This window comes from Vigna radiata, unplaced genomic scaffold, assembly GCF_000741045.1.
Source record: "Vigna radiata var. radiata cultivar VC1973A unplaced genomic scaffold, Vradiata_ver6 scaffold_215, whole genome shotgun sequence".
Lineage (NCBI taxonomy): Eukaryota > Viridiplantae > Streptophyta > Magnoliopsida > Fabales > Fabaceae > Vigna > Vigna radiata.
Window position 1 is genome coordinate 426586 of NW_014541783.1, and position 16814 is coordinate 443399.

The 16814-nt window shown below is 31.4% G+C and overlaps 2 protein-coding genes across 2 annotated transcripts in view; both read left to right on the forward strand.

The window, feature by feature from the left end:
• The first annotated feature begins 211 nt into the window (after positions 1-211).
• Positions 212-16814, forward strand: part of LOC106778164 (NAC domain-containing protein 92-like) — an 18926-nt gene continuing 2323 nt past the window's right edge. The window contains exons 1-5 of the mRNA XM_022776079.1: positions 212-490; positions 602-879; positions 1101-1232; positions 1314-1598; positions 1713-1952. Of these exons, the coding sequence (XP_022631800.1) occupies positions 346-490; positions 602-879; positions 1101-1232; positions 1314-1598; positions 1713-1907 (1035 nt within the window). The 5' untranslated portion in view covers positions 212-345 and the 3' untranslated portion in view covers positions 1908-1952. The remainder of the gene's footprint in view (positions 491-601; positions 880-1100; positions 1233-1313; positions 1599-1712; positions 1953-16814) is intronic.
• On the forward strand, positions 4939-8589 carry LOC106778155. Its single transcript, XM_014666083.2, has 5 exons — positions 4939-5308; positions 5408-5685; positions 6080-6226; positions 6336-7592; positions 7925-8589. The coding sequence occupies exons 1-5, from the start codon at positions 5146-5148 to the stop codon at positions 8186-8188; spliced, it is 2109 nt and encodes a 702-aa protein (XP_014521569.1). The 5' UTR covers positions 4939-5145; the 3' UTR covers positions 8189-8589.

Sequence of the window (16814 nt, forward strand, 5' to 3'; positions counted from 1 at the left end):
TTCCTGCTCATGAAATCCAAACATAATTTTTGTCTAGGAATTAATAGGATATTGTTGATTATTGTTAAATATAACCTCTAGAATGTTCGGTTTTCATTTGTTACATATCATATATTCGTCCACATCATAAGCTAAGACTTAACAGCACAACATAAGTTCCTATGCTTTTCCTTTTTGTAACTTGTCAGCTAAGGAGTAAAGTCAGTCAATGACTTTTCTGCATTATAAATTCATTGCCACAGCGCAACACAACACAACACAAACACTGAGCTTTCTTCGTTTTCCTTTATTAATAGCTGCTTCACCACCTTTCCTTCTAATCGTCCTATCTTTGTTACAACAACAATGGATGTTATAGGTTTTGGTTTCAGACCCACAGAAGAAGAACTTGTCGACTATTACCTCAGACACAGGTTGCTCGGTGATGATCCACAAGTCCACGTCATCCCCGACATCAACCTCTGTGAAGTGGAACCTTGGGACGTACCAAGTAATACTCTAAACCTTTAACACTTCATGCATCTTCATGCAACCATCACTTTGTTCTTTATCTTTCTCTTATCTTTTCTTTACTGTTGTTATGTTTTCTTGTTTGAAACAGTGTTATTCGGGGAACCAGATGGGCAATTCGATTTTCCAGAATGGTTTTTCTTCAGTCCTGTTGATTTCAAGTATTCAAACAGTAAAAGGATTAACAGGACAACCAAGTGTGGCTTCTGGAAACCCACTGGAAAAGATCGTGAGATTAGGAGCTCCCACTCCAACATTCTCATTGCCACAAAAAAGACTCTCGTTTACTACAAAGGCCGCGTTTCACGTGGTCAGAAGTCCAACTGGGTTATTCATGAATACCATGCTGTTACCTTTCACGAAAGCCAGGTTCGTATGCATTTTGGAGGATTTTTACACTGATTGGAAATACTCTTTCTTGATTTTTCTTCACTGTTCTATAGCCTTTCACATATATCAATGGATATTTTATGTTTTAGCATTTACAACAAGTTCCAATGATCACGTCAGTTTAGTATTTCTTGAGTCGTTTTGGCTTTTAATTTCTGCGAATTGTATGGAATAACTTGTGATTATGATCTATTTTGCAGAGGACTTTCGTTTTGTGTCGCTTGATGAAAAAACCTGGGGAAACAACTGAAGGTGGAGGTGATGAAGGGGAGAGCAGTAGAATCATGGTTTCTGGCTATGAGAATCAGTCAATAGCAGGAGGCATTCCTTCAGTAAGCTGAACATTCTTCACGAACATATTAACACTCTGTCATGTGAAAATGCTGACAATTGATACTTGTGTGCATTTTCAGAGAAGTACTCTTACTGGAATGGAAACGACCTTACAGCAAGATGAAACGTCTTTTCCAAACTACTCATATCACGATGCCTATTTTAGAAATGAATCTAACATTGAGCATTTTTCATATGAAACTACTCAGGAGAAGGAATTCCTGAATTCTATTTTTGTTCACGACGATTATGTTAACAATGAACAAAATATAAATACCTTCTACAATACTTTCACCCAATCGGAGTCATTGAGAAAAGTATACCGTGAAAATAGTGATACGGATGCTGAGGCCGTCTCCGAACAGGTAAAGATATATTGTCCAAATTTTTCCAATGATACAATGAGCATCTCCATTTGTTTCTGAACTGTCCTATTACTTTACATTTGATTTTTTTATTTCCTTCTGAAATCATTGCAGGGTGATAATATTATGAATATTTCAACAGTGTTTAATAGATATCTTAACTTAGATGAATACCATTCATCAAAAAAGTTTGATTCTGAATTATCGGACGTGGATGTCGAGGAAGGTGTAAGTATGCCATCTTCTGTCCATGAAAGAAACCAAGAGAAAAAGAAGAAGAAAAAGAAGAGCATATTTTCTTTCTTCTAATCATTACAGAGGAAGATTTCAAACAATGCAGTATTCCATGTAGAGGTGAGAAAATCAAACAGATTCATTAGAAAAATGAAGATTACTTTCTTGACGAATGAGGCAGGTGCTTCATTTGAACTGATTTTCATTTTAACATACTATTGATATACCAATCTGCATTTGATGTATTGTGTAGGCTCGGAAGGATTTTCTCATTGTGAATTAGAAGAACTGGAAGCCATCAATCTTCTGATAGCAGTAGTAAAGGTTCTTTCATCTATATGGAGACAACGTCATCAAGACAACGTAGATGACAACGTAGTTTTAATGGTTTTTATGTGTGTATTATCACTTTAGTTTGGAAGTGTTATCACTTTAAGTACATGTAGTATACGTGAAGGGCTGATGGTTAGGTTCCATAGTTCCTTTTATTGTATTATCATGTTGTTTATTTTGAACTGAGATGAAGTTTCTTATTTGTAGCTAATATAGTTGGTGGTTCTTAAAAGCAGAGTTCATTCATATTGAAACATATCTGAGTAAGCCTATGTGATGAGTACTGAAAATGGTTTTGTTGCTGTTCAAAAACATGATGGTATGTCTGTCAGGTCTGATGTTCAATATGCGGTCAATAACATGATTGTTTTCTTATCAATAAAGATCTTTAAGCAAATCTTCATAAAAACAATATTAAAAAATGAAGGCTACCTGGAATTTTATTGAAAAAATAATGCATGTCCAAGTTCTAAGCTTAATTCAACGGTTTTGAATATAATAAAAATTATGTATTAGATTAAACCAACACTATATACAAACACCTTGAGGACATGGTGGGGGCAACAAAGAGAATTGATTAAAAAGATTCCATGAAATGGTAAACTTAGAGAAGCAAGTCTCACACTAGTGCAAAAAGAACTTTAGACGTCAGTTATTTTGGGCTTTTAATGTTACTTCAAGAACTGACGTCTATACGGATGACGTTAATCGGACATCGAATTTCTGCAGGTCCGACGTCCATATAGACGTCAGTTTAGTGCAAAGTGCGACGTCTATAAAGACATCAAACCTTGATTGAACCGACGTCTAAGGTGGCCGTAGACATCGGTCAGTGACCCGTTCAACGTCTATAAGACCGTCAAACATTGCATTAACCGACGTCTATGGGAACTATAGACATCGATTAATACACTAACTGGCGTCTTAAAATGAATTTTCGTTGTATTTTGGTGCAATTTTTTCGTGTCTTTGGGTAGCGTAGTAACACCTCCTTCCTTTGCTAGTTTCTTCGTAAGAAAAATTTGCGTCTTTTGGACTTCTCATGGCATTTCAACCCTAGGACGAACCTGGGTCGTTGCCTAGGTCCATTCCGACCGCAACTGAAAAAATACGGTGAGAATACGATGTCGTATTCTTTTTCGTTGGCGGTCGGAAGGACATAGGCAACAACCCAAGTTCGTCTTTGGGTTGAAATGCCATGAGAGATCCAAAAAACGCGAGTTTTTCTTACGAGGAAACTAGCAAAGGGAGAAGGTGCACTACGCTACCTAAAGACACAAGAAAAACCGCACCAAAACACAACGAAAACTCATTTTAATCGATTCAAATGAAAGATGAAACATCAAAAATAACTTTAATCGGAGTAAAAACAACTTTAAATGGTTAAAAGGAGATCAAACGCACCTAGAAATGCAGTACAACGGAGAGAAAAGACGAAGACGATGAAACTACTGATCGCAAACTGCTGGTTCGCACAGTTATTTAACAAGAAATAAGACGTCCCGTGGTCATAAACCCGATGTCTATAATCCCATATACGTCGGTCGCCTCACTAATGTGACGTCCATTCGATTTAAAAATTAATATTTGTGTTACATATAGACGTCGACTTGGAGGGATGAGACGTCTAGTTGGCGGAAACGAATGACTTTCATACCTGGTCAAATTATAAACGTCCGTTTCGGTGGGATCTGACGTTTAAGAGGTGGAAAAGAGTGACTATTCACTTACCCGGCAGACATATAGGCGTCAGGTAGCAGGTTCCTCGACGTCTATAGTCTGACAAGTAGGTGAACAACTATTAATTTCCACCATATAGACGTCGGTGCCCACTTAGAACCGACGTCTATATGTCTGAAAGAAATGACTCTTCACCCAACTGTCAAACATATAGACGTCAGATGGGTTGGCCCCAACGTCTACAATACTAACGACGTCGGGGAACATGATAACTGACGTCTATATGACCAACTTATTTACGAAAATGTCACCAATCATCAATATACATCGCTCTTAACCTTAACCGACGTTTATGAGAAGACGTTAAACAACGTTTTTACACTAGTGTTAGTTTCATAAATTCATATTACCAGTTTCAGCAATGCTAACATTCTGGAATCTTCGTATGAAAAGTCATTTACGCGGATGCTGAAAAGAAAAATTGAGATGATAAAAGAATCGTTGGAGTTCACTGTCTGTTCTTGGAAGTTAGCACATTACTAAAATCTTAAAAAGTATATCCTTCTTTGGAGTCATGTTCTTGATTGGTAGTGATGAGTATAACTAACCTCCAAAATAAAGCAAGTGATCCAAAGAAATTCACTAACCAATAGTTTTGAAAGAACATTGAAATGGGGGGCCACGGAAGAAACTTGGAACCAGGGCTCAAATAACTTTGAAAGGCATTGATCCTTCTCATAGAGACTCATAATCATAACAGATTATATCCCTATCGAATGAGAAAATTTGTCCATTTCGTAGAAAGTGCTGAGTTAGGAAAAAGATTCTCATTCTCACGCGGTATTAGTACAATACAGTCACTTCATTTTTACTGTATCTATCTGTTACTTAACAATTTTGATTTTAGAATCACGATAACATTTCATATTTTAGCCTTTATATGTTGAATTTTCTTATAAAATAACCTGCGAATAAGATCACTTAAATGCATATTAGAGCTATAAGTGCGTGATCTAACTTAAAATACATATGTTAATTATTTTTATAGAATAATTTTACGAACTTTTTATAAAGTTTGAAAGATTGCCTCATATTCCGAATCTTGAAATAAGTTTTGTATTATTATAATGAACTTTCCAACGACAACTTGTTAACTAAGGAGTCATGTCAAGTCAATGAATGTGCAATTATAAATTCATTTCCACCACACAAACACAAAAACTGAAAACACTAAGTAGCTTTCTTCATTCAGCACCCTGTTTCATCACCCACCCTTCTTTCTTCATTCAACACTGAAGACATGTGTTTACAAAAACCAATGGAGATTGTAGGATACGGTTTTCGTCCCACCGATGAAGAACTTGTCCACTCTCACCTCAAACACAAGTTGCTAGATGATGATCCCCGTGTCCATGTCATGACTGACATAGATCTTTGCGCTGTGGAACCTTGGCAAGTACCAGGTAATAATCGAAAGCCAAACTCTCCATGCATCTTCGTGAAATCAACATTGCCCTTTTTCTTGTTCTGATCTTTACTTCAATTTTTATTGTTTTAAATAGAGATGTTAGCAAAATCAGTAATACCATTCAAAAACTCAGAATGGTTTTTCTTCAGTCCTGTTAAGTTGAAGTACTCAAATAGTGAAAGGTTTGAAAGGACAACCAAGAGTGGGTTCTGGAAACCCACGGGAGAACCCCGTGATGTTAGAACAGAGGACACCAACACTGTCATTGGGACTAAGAAGACTCTTGTTTTCTATATTGGACGTGCTTCCAAAGCTGTCAAATCCAACTGGGTTATTCACGAATATCATGCTCTTAACTCAATCCAAAGCCAGGTTTGTATCTCATTTTTTAAGAAACTTTGGAAATAATCTCTTTACTAAATTACAGTGTGTGAAAGGAATGTAAACTTGTCGAACCAAGATGAGTATTTGAAGCCTGGAATAATCTCTGTACTAAACTAGTCGAAACAAGATATCCCGTGTGACTTTGTGCTTTAATCTTGACTGTTTGTAGTAATTAGTTTCTCGACAAAGCTTAAGGAGAACCTTTCATGTGACTTATAGAATGTGTTTAATGTATCCTTTCTATTTAAGAATACTCAAAATTCATCATTAATTCTCATCAAAGACTGTCAATTTCTTCTGCATACGTTTGCCCCATTTGTCTTGGCCTTTTACTTTTGTGAATTGTGCCAAATGAATGCTTACCATACTCCATTTTTTTCAGAATGCTTTTGTGTTATGCCGCTTGAAAAAGAAACCTGGGAAAACGACCGAAGGAGGAACTACTGCACTGATCTGTGTTGAAGAGGAATCCAGTAGAAGTGTGGTTTCTGACAATGAACATCAGGCAACAGCAGAAGGAGTTCCACCTGTAAGCTGAAGCATCTTTCATGAACATATTTACACTGTGACATGCGAACATGCCGAGAATTTATGCTTCTTTCTGTCATTTAATATATATATTTACATTTTTTTTTCAGGGAGATACTTCTAACAGAATGGAAACAATCTGTCAGTTAACATATCAGGCAGAAAAAAACATCTCCCCAGCAGAACAGTCTCTAATTGATATTGAGCAGGATGAAGCATCTTTCCCAAACCCATCTAACGATGCCTATTTTAGAAAGGAAATCAACAATAGGCATATCCCATATGCACAGACTCCATTTGAACCTATGCATACTTCTTTAGGATCTACCCAAAATCCATTTGAAGCTGGATCTATGTTAACTCTCTCTGAACCTACACAACCTTCATTTGAAACTACAAAGACTCCTTTTGAAACTATGGAGACTCCTTTTGATACACGGGAGACTCTTTTAGGAACTATGCAATCTCCTTTGGGAGCTATGCAAACTCCTTTAGGAGCTATGTATACTTCAATTGAAACTACGCAGACTTCTTTAGGATATATGTTAACTCCTTTAGAAACTACACAACCTTCATTTGAAACTATAAAGACTCCTTTTAAAACTATGGAGACTCCTTTTGATACTATGGAGACTCTTTCAGGAACTTTGCAGTCTCCTATGGGAGCTATGTATACTTCATTTGAAACTGCGCAGACTTCTTTAGGATCTATGTTAACTCCTTTAGAAACTACACAACCTTCATTTGAAACTATAAAGACTCCTTTTGAAACTATGGAGACTCCTTTTGATACTATGGAGACTCTTTCAGGAACTATGCAGACTCCTTTAGGAGCTATGTATACTTCATTTGAAACTATGCAGACTTCTTTAGGATCTATGTTAACTCCTTTTAAAACTACACAATCTTCATTTGAAACTACAAATACTCCTTTTGAAACTATGGAGACTCCTTTGGTAGCTATGGTGACTCCTTTGGGAGCTATGTATACTTCATTTGAAACTACGCAAACTTCTTTAGGATCTATGTTAACTCCTTTTGAAACTACACAGACTTCATTTGAAACTTCGAAGTCTTTGGAAACTCCTTTTGAAATTATTGAGACTCCTTTTGGAGCTATGCAGACTCCTTTAGGAGCTATGTATACTCCACCTGAAATGATGCATCCTCCCTCTGATTTAGGATCTATGCAGACTCCATTTGGAGTTACAAGTCCTTTAGCATCTAGGAAGATTCCTTTTGAAAGTAGGAAAATTCCATTTCAATATACACATACTCCGTCGCAGACTCCTTTTGAGATCCCGAAATCATTGAAAAGGGCATATTGTGAAAGCACTTGCATAAATCCAGAAGTCGTCCTTAAACTGGTAAATATTTATTTTGCAAAGTCCAAATAATACTGAGGAGTATACCTCCTTTCATTTTGATTTAATAAGTTAAAATTTCAGAGTGCATTATTATGATTTGAATTTTGTTAGACTTTTCACAATGTATCGGGATTTTCTCAAGTAGATTTTTTAGAGATACTCACGTAAAATGTCTTTTTTGAGTTGGCTTTGATGCGTTCTTGTGATTCATGAGTCATTGACGGGCTATTATTCAGAACTACACTTTTTCTTGAGTTTGTGATATTGCTATATTCTTTTGAGCACTTTTATGAACGAATTCATTTGTTTATTTTCTTTTGAAATCATTGCAGGACGCTTGTATTGATGATAGTTCAACTATGTGTACTAAATATCTTAATTCAGATGAATACCATTCATCAAAAAGGTTCAAAACATCATATGATGTTGTAGATGATGACACAGATCTTCTATTTTCCAACCAAGAAGCAAGTCAGAAACAAGAAAGTATATTTCAAGACAATTTACGGGGAGTGGAGACATCCTCATGTGACTCTACAGTATATAATCCCGAAGAGATCAATTGGAATGAAATATCTAGTTTTCCTTGCACTTAAAGGTCATGGGAAGATCGGTATCATCTAAGACCGAACAACTTCATATGGTCCGAACTAAGAATTTCGTACCGTTATTGGATTAGTGGATAAGAGTATATGTTATTAAAAATAACTTGCTCTGAAATAGCCAATTTACTATAGAAATTGCATAATGACAATTATGCATTATAATTCAAAAGTATGTATAATAGGAAATGTATTAGAAAGTATTATAAACGATGAAGTCGTGTGTATTTAAGATAGTAGATTGTGTACTAGGATGTTTGTATGGTTATTTGTAGTTTCTGGAGAGAGTACCTTTTTGTAGTGAACTTTTGTCTCTACGATACCAAGTGTACTGTTGAATCAGTTTATTTTCTTTGATTTTATTATTTAATAATATATTTTATCAGCTTTTGGAATGCATGGACAATGCAGTTATCTTCCCATATCAGTTGAACAAAGGATTGGCTAGACAACCAATTCATTTTTATATTGCTCAGTTGATCTTTGTTATTTGAAGCAAGGATGGTTTATTCTGGATCATAAGTCTAGTATTATCTTTAGCAAAAATTTGAATCTTTTACTATTCTATTTATCCATTGAATTCATGTTTTTAGAGCATATTCATTTCTGTGGTGAAACTCTTGGATTCTCTACTCAATTTCTTTGGTGCTACTTGACAGTTTAAGAAATTCAGTCACTAAGATTAGATAACTTCAAAATTGATCCTGTTCTCTCAAATCTTTGTTGGTTTGGTGTTTAGTTCTATTTTAAGATAATCCATTTGTATTTTAATTTTGAAATAACAAATCTACTAACAAAACATCACCGTAATTCTTGAGTTGAAAATAATTTTGTTTTGACAGTATAGTAACATATACCGAATATAATAAAATATTTAGTTAATATATGAGGAATTTTTTGAATTGTGGTTTTTGTGGTATCTAAATAAAAATATGATACAAAGTATTAAAATAATAAATTATAATAATGTTGGATAAATTAGTAGAGAAAATGATATTTTGGTAAAAATAAATATATGGTAACTGATTTTTATAGTTAATTAAGAATAATACTATACAACTATTTGGATAGAAAGTCTTTAAATGGAGTGAATATATTATGATTCTGATACATTAAATTATATGTGTAGTTTTTCAGGATTTGATTTTAAATGAGGATCAATTTTCATTAGGTGGGAGATCATCTAATATGTTTTGAAGGAAATTATTACGAAAAAAAGTGTGAACGGTGTAGTCCAAAGAAAAAATTAGTTGGAGAGAAATATTATCGTGGAATATGCAGTTACTATTATATCTTTTAATTTTTATGTGCAATTTTTTATATGTCGTAAATTAATTATGTTGTAATTTGAATTAAGAAGAAATGAATTATGAAATAACATGTAATCTTTAGAAAGGAGGGGTGAATCCGAGTTTGAAAACTTTTCGCATATAGTACTAAACATTGTTTGGAGAGATTAGTTGGTCTGAAGACAGTGTTGAACATGTAAGAATTTTTGGAATCATTTAAGAAAATGTAAAAAAAAACAAAGATGAAATTCGTTTTATATGAATTTACTCAACTTGAGCTACATTCAATTTTCTTTTAAGTTCTCTTATAGGATTCTACCAACTTTAATAAGTTAAAACGAGTTTAATCACATATGGTTTTACAATAACCCAACTAACTAAGAATCCTTCAACCCTCCGTAAGTTAATGAAATTGAGTGTTTAGAATGACTATTGATTATCCGAAAACAACTGTGTTTTTAAAACAAGTACAGATGAAATCTTCTCTTAGAGAGGATCTGATTGAAACAATATAAATCTAAAAAATGTGGAATTGTTGTTACTGTCTTCTTCATGCAATCTTCAATTTATAGGCGAATTCGAAAAAGATCTGTTACACTAGAGCATCGGCTTTTGATAGAGTTATTGTAGCCTTTTGTACATTGCTAGATGCTATAGTGCTTATGCAGAGAAAACTATGTTGTTGTTTTTAAGACAAGATCGTCTAAGAAAATCTTGTTTTGAAGTTTAACAAAACTTCTAAAATGAAATAAGTGTTTAATCATTTATAACATCTACTAAAAGTATTAAACGTTGCTCATTAAAAATGCCTAAACAATATAAGAACATCCAACGACTAAAATGTCTAATAATATAAGAGCATCTATTATATGCATGTTAAGCACCATGTGCTATAGAGTTCCTAATAGAATCTTTAATCGTAAAAGCGTGTGATAAAAAGTTAGATCGTCTAGGATACACAAATTTTCACTAAACGCTACTTATCCTAAACGCCTTGATAAGTTACTCATAATAGACTTAGCATCAAACGATGGTAGTCGTATCATTGCCTAAATGTTTAGGTCGTCTAATGCTTTAAAATGCTTACACGTTCCATTACTCTTTTGTCTGTTGTGTTGTGTCCTCTTTCTCTGTGTAGATTATCAACTTTATTCAAAAGTCTGTTCAAAATCAGGAGAATATTTAGAGACATGAGGGTATTTAAAGAATGTTTCATACATGCTTTTTGTTTGTCTTATTTGTACATAACACGTTTGCTCTGTCAAGATGCAAATTGCTTTTGACTCTATCACTACAACCTAGAAGAAGTGCTGAAAAAAAGATGAAGAATTTTTGCTATTAAGAATATCATACGCTTTTTGCTTTCTTCAAGCTATTTTCTTTAAGACTCATCTATGTAAAGATCTTTTAGAAATTTTTAGAAGTTCATTGTATTGTTCATATATCCTCTATATAAGAGTAACCTTTTGTCTTGTAATCTCGCAAAACACATTGTTGTTTTTATATTTAGAAGTGAATTCAAACATTTGTAAAGTTTAACTCAGTGGAGTTAAACGTTCTAATCTAGTGTTGATACCATTAGTGGTTAAACTCTTCTAAGTAGTGTGTTAGTGTTGTAAATCAAGAGTGGTTAAACTTGTTTTTAGTGGAACCTCTTACTATATTGTTAAGGGAGAATTAGACGTAGCTTAGTTTGAGTGAACCAGTATACACTAGTGCAAAAACAACATATAATGTCACGCATCTAACCACTTAATAGCCAACGTAAAAAATGACTGATGACATTTTTGTAAATAAATGCAATTATTAAACGTCATTTAGAATTGTAATTCGACGTAAAAGGATATAAAATGTTGAATTCCCTCTTCACTGCTCAAACTTTGAGCGGGAGATTGAAAATTCATTCACTTTATCTTAGTGCGCGAGACCTTCTTCTCTGCTCAAACTTTTCTCGAACGAAGTTTGACGACCATCACATGTAATATTTCTTTCATTTGATACAAATGCATGTTAATTAATTACTTTAGGTATGATTTTCGTTTATTTTCACCGATTATTTTCGTGTTCTTGTCCTTCACAGGCGCATTTTGCTTTCTCTCTCACTCGTGGCAACACTTTCTTCCGACGAACCTACCTTTTGAAGGTTAGTTTTCGTTTTCGTTTTTGTTTTGAAGAACTTATTTGTTGAACTTGTTTATAATTTTTTTTTTGTTGAACGTTGTTGTTCGGTTGAACTTGTTTGTTGTTGTTGTTTGATTGAACTTGTTTGTTGTTTGATTCAATTTGTTTGTTGTTTGTTATTGTTCTTTGTTGTTGATCCTATATTATTGTTCATAGTTCATGCTTCATACAATACCAAAAACTGAAATTTGTTGCTTTTATGCTTTTCAAGTCTCGTAAAGTTGTAAAAAGGATTAGAATTAATTAAAAAAATTATTAAGGTCAAATTTTTTAAATTTGACGTCAATTTAACGTCTTCCGATATGACGTCGTTTTCGAATTCGACGTAAAAGGCCAAAAATATTCGACGTTGTACACTATTTTTGTACTAGTGATAAAATCAAAGTGTTCTTTTTTGCCTTTTTTTTAGACATGTTTTCCTTCCAAACACTTTTTAAACCTAAATGTTTAAATTACTAGTGCAAATCGTCTAACTACTATAAAGTAACATTAAGCACTAGTTGTGAAAAAGTTTTAAAACACTATTGAAGCTCTTTTCTTGTGTTTCAGTTGTACATATACATCAAATAAAAAGTCACGAATAAACAATCCTATAATGTCTTTGTATCTCTTAACGTCTTTCTGAATCAGCATCGAACTTTGAATAAAGATAGTCCTTGATAAGATATATATAAATAAAGAGACTACACAATAAATAAAAAGTATTATTCGTACATCAAATCATAATATTTAGGATAGTTTATAGCATTTAAGATAGTCTATTTTCTGTATCATTTAGGATAATTTGTTTTTCTATAGTTTAGGATAATGTTTAGTTATATATCTTTTAACGAATTATCCTAAACTATCTTTTTTATAAACACTATTTTGTTAGACAATTTTGATAAGTTTCAAAATAGAGTGTTCTAGAAATAATAGTTATATTATATATTTAATAGTTTATGGTGTATTTGTTTTGTATTATAAGAAAATTATTTGTTATTCACTATATTTATATTTCAGTTGGTTGTGTTTTATTGGATTTAATATTGTTGTTCATATGAATTATTCTTGAGGTTAATATATGTATTATATCGTTGTGCTTAATAAAATATATTAAACTGTGGTGTTTAATATACATTAAACTATTGTAAAAAAGAAAATTATTAAAAGAGTCATAATTTCATAAGTTCTATGGGATAGAGTATATAAGTTCTGCGATTTTGATTTGAGAACTACGTCATGGTAGATCTGTCAAAGAAAAAAAAGGCGTGTCAAAAGATCCTTAATCACACCACCAAGATTATATATGAATGACTTTTAATATAAAATTTTAAATTTCTTTTGTATGTGGATGAATTAATTAACTTATTAAATAACATAATAATTATTTTGATTGACAATTTTCTGTTAAATGATTTTCTTTTTAAAAATAATTATATTTTTTTTTATTTTGGATTTATTCTTATTTTCATTGGTAATAATTGTACTGATCCTATAAATAAATTACTTAGGGAGCATATGGCATATGAAAAGAATAAAGTTTACTATTTGACAAAAATATTTGTATTCTATTTTTTTTTTTAAGAATTTTGTATCCAAAAGTATAGGAGAAAAAGCTTTCCGAATGTTCCATATTTGATATATTTTTATATAGATTTCCGCATTTATTTTGAGATTGTTTTGTTGGAAAAAACATTATTGGTTAGTTATTGTTTGAGTATATATTTGAGTAAGGTTAAGAGATTAATCTTTTGTAGATTTCTATCCTCTAGCCTCTGAACCTACTACTATGAGGAGTAAAGATGATCTCTAAAAGATAATTTGATGCTTAAGTTAGGCGTTGATTAATGATCTTTTTATCATATTTAAGTATTAGAACTTAGTTAAAATTTGTTTATATTTGTGGCTTAACTTTTTATTTATAAGTTATTTAATAGGTCCTAAACTAACATAGGTCCAATAAAATAAATTTACTTTTAAATTTCGTACTTATAAACAACTTTCTTATCTTATAATCTGTTATCAACGTCTTTAATTATTATGTTATTAATTTATTAACTGCTTATTTACCTAAATGGTTGGTCCAATAATGATATCTTGAAGCTGACTCAATTATGACTTAATATCAATAACTTAATCGTTGACTCAACATCAATCACCTTAAGTGTTAGTCCAACAGTAATAACGTGTTAACCTAATATTTAATTTGCTTGATCGTTAATACAAGGAGTAGATTGAACAATTATGAATTTTAATCCCTCATCCTATCCTCTATACTATACACTTATTTAATTTTCCCTTGGTTGCGTTTTACTGTTAAAGTAAATTTATTGGATTTATTATTGTTGTTAATATGAATTATTCTTGGGGCTAATCTAGTATTAAATTGTTGTGCTTAAAATGTATTAAATTTTGTGTGTAATAAAACATATTAAATTATTTTTTTTAATATATATTGAATTATTGTGAAACATTTATTATTAAAAAGAGCTCATAATTTTCCTGGGATATATATTTTATGTGATTTTGATTTAAGAAATAATGCATCGTAAATTTGTTATAGGACAAAAGGCATGTGAAAGATCTTTAGACATTGTAATATGAATGAGTTTTAATATAAAATTTAAAAATTTTGGTATTTTTTTTATATCTCGATGAATTAACTTATTTTATTTAATTATGTTGATTGAAAATTTCATGTTGAATTATTTCATTTTTAAAAATATTTATATTTATTTTGTTTGATTTTGTACTGATCTTAATTGAGATTGTTTTGTAGGAAAAAAAATCATTAAGTCTATTATGTTTGATAAAGAAATAATAATAATAATTAATAAAAAAAATAATGGAATGATATAATGAATATCTCACTTTTTTTAGTTTCATATTACAATATATCGACATATTTTTTTAGTTCAGGTAAATTCTAATTTAAACTTTTAGTTTGATTAATTTTGGCTCGATTTTTGTTTAGATCAACTTAATTAAATTTTTGACTATATCAACTTGATTCACTTTTGATCTAGAGTGACTTGAGTCGTTCTTTGGCGGTCTCGACTTGATTTTTCTTTCGACCTAAGCAAATTTTGTTTAACTTTCAATTTAGACTGGTTGATCCATCAACTTGACTCTTTTTGGCCAGAGTCAACTAAACTTGATTCTTTGGAGTCTGATTGATTTAGTTTAACCTTCATTTGGATGAACTTAACTTGAATTTTAACCTGGACTGACACAATTTAACTTTCAATCTTGATTGACTAGAATCGATTTTCAAGCTTAACATAAAGTGTATTTGACTTGATTTAAACTCTGTTAACCTTGACTTGACTTAAATGAAATCTAAATCCAATTTGAACGACTTACTTGACTTAGTCTAATCCAATCTCATCTATCTTAACTAAGAATTACTCATATAGACTTACCCATAAATTATTCTAAACGATGACATTTTTTTTGCTAGTTTTATCCTTTTTACTCATATAAACTTACCCATAGGTTATTCCTTTGAGCCATGACGTTTCTTGCTATTTTTATCCTTTGCACTTTTTCTTATATTTATGAAGATTTCGACTGTAATAAAAGAAATGCTTAATAACCATTATATATAGAAATCTATATATTCACGTTAATATATTTCTTCTTATAACATGCAAATAAAAGAGGCATCACACATCTACTATGAAAAATTTAATAAGATTTGGCTATAAGGAAAGAAATGCTTAATAACTAATATAGAAATCTATATATTCAAGTTAATATATATCCTCTTAACATGCAAATCTAAGGGGCATCACATACAAATGTTATCTACTCTGAAATGAATTAGAAAGGTAAGCCATATAAGAAACTAACATTTATAAATGAGCCTAAAGACAAATGGATGACTAATATGGTTAAGTGTTAATATAATCGATTACATAAATTTGATAATCGATTAAAAGAGAGAACATAATATAATCCATTACACAAATAACCTAATATGTTAAGACTGTTAGAAGAAACAGTTATGGTTTTTTTGAATGGATTGTTGATGAAAATAGAAAAACTCATTATGATGTTAGAGCCAAAAGCGTTATCTCTTCTACACTTATTATTGATGAGTTTTATAGAATCTCTATGTACCCAACTATCAAAGAGATGTAAGACGTATTAGAAGTAATATATAAGAAGACATAAATGAGATTAAGTGTTAATATAAAACCAATCGATCATAAATTAAACCTAAAATTAAGAGCCTTAACCAATTTTTTCAAATTTTTCCAACGTGAAAAATTTGAAATTTGGGCTATAATAAAAGTAAGGCTTAATAACCACTATAGAATTCTGTATATTCAGGTTAATATGTTTCCTCTTAACAAATCACACCACAACAAATCACACCATTAAATGCACCAAAAGACAAATACAATGACTTGGATGGGTGGGACCAACCAGAAAGAAAAATTTACTCAAAAGTCACAAGTAAATGGAATAGGACAGTGGATATTGTAGGAGCAACGAAAAACCTTTGAGAACAAGTTTCAAACAGATTCCAAAATGTTAGTAAGTTTGCATCATTTAGAACTTCTAAGTTTGCATGCCTCTACTCAAATCTTGAAAAGGTTATACTTTGTAACCAAGTTCTCAGTAAAGGGGACCATAACACTAAACCACCAAAAGAAAAGCAAAAGTGGACATATTTCATTAAACAATTTTCTGTTTATTTTTTGTTGTTGGAAGAGCAAGGAGTTGAAATTATTGGTCATGGGAAAAAGAAGTATCGAGAATAAAATAATAAACCACAAAACATAGAGTTAACATTAGTTTATATATTAAAATTTTAATTGTAATATAAGTTAATTTTAACGTCTATTTTTTTTTCTTTTAAAATTGTTTAATGGAAATTTCGTTCACAAATCTACTTTTATATTAGTTTAAAAAATATATTTATTAGAAAGTGACGTGTGGGCAAAAGTTTTCTTAACTTCTTCATTATTTACCATATAAATTACGTAACGAAAAATAATATATATATATATATATATATATATATAATTATTTATTTGTGGAAAATCTTCATGCAAAATAAATTGCTCTTAAAGCAAGTAAAGTATTACAGTGAGGTGAAAATTTAAATGTTTCCTGCTCATGAAATCCAAACATAATTTTTGTCTAGGAATTAATAGGAT

Coding starts and splice junctions, on each gene's coding strand:
- LOC106778155 (XM_014666083.2), top strand. CDS start 5,146: ATGTGTTTACAAAAACCAATGGAGATTGTAGGATACGGTTTTCGTCCC. Junction 5,309..5,407: donor GGAACCTTGGCAAGTACCAG/GTAATAATCGAA, acceptor TGTTTTAAATAG/AGATGTTAGCAAAATCAGTA. Junction 6,227..6,335: donor CAGCAGAAGGAGTTCCACCT/GTAAGCTGAAGC, acceptor TTTTTTTTTCAG/GGAGATACTTCTAACAGAAT.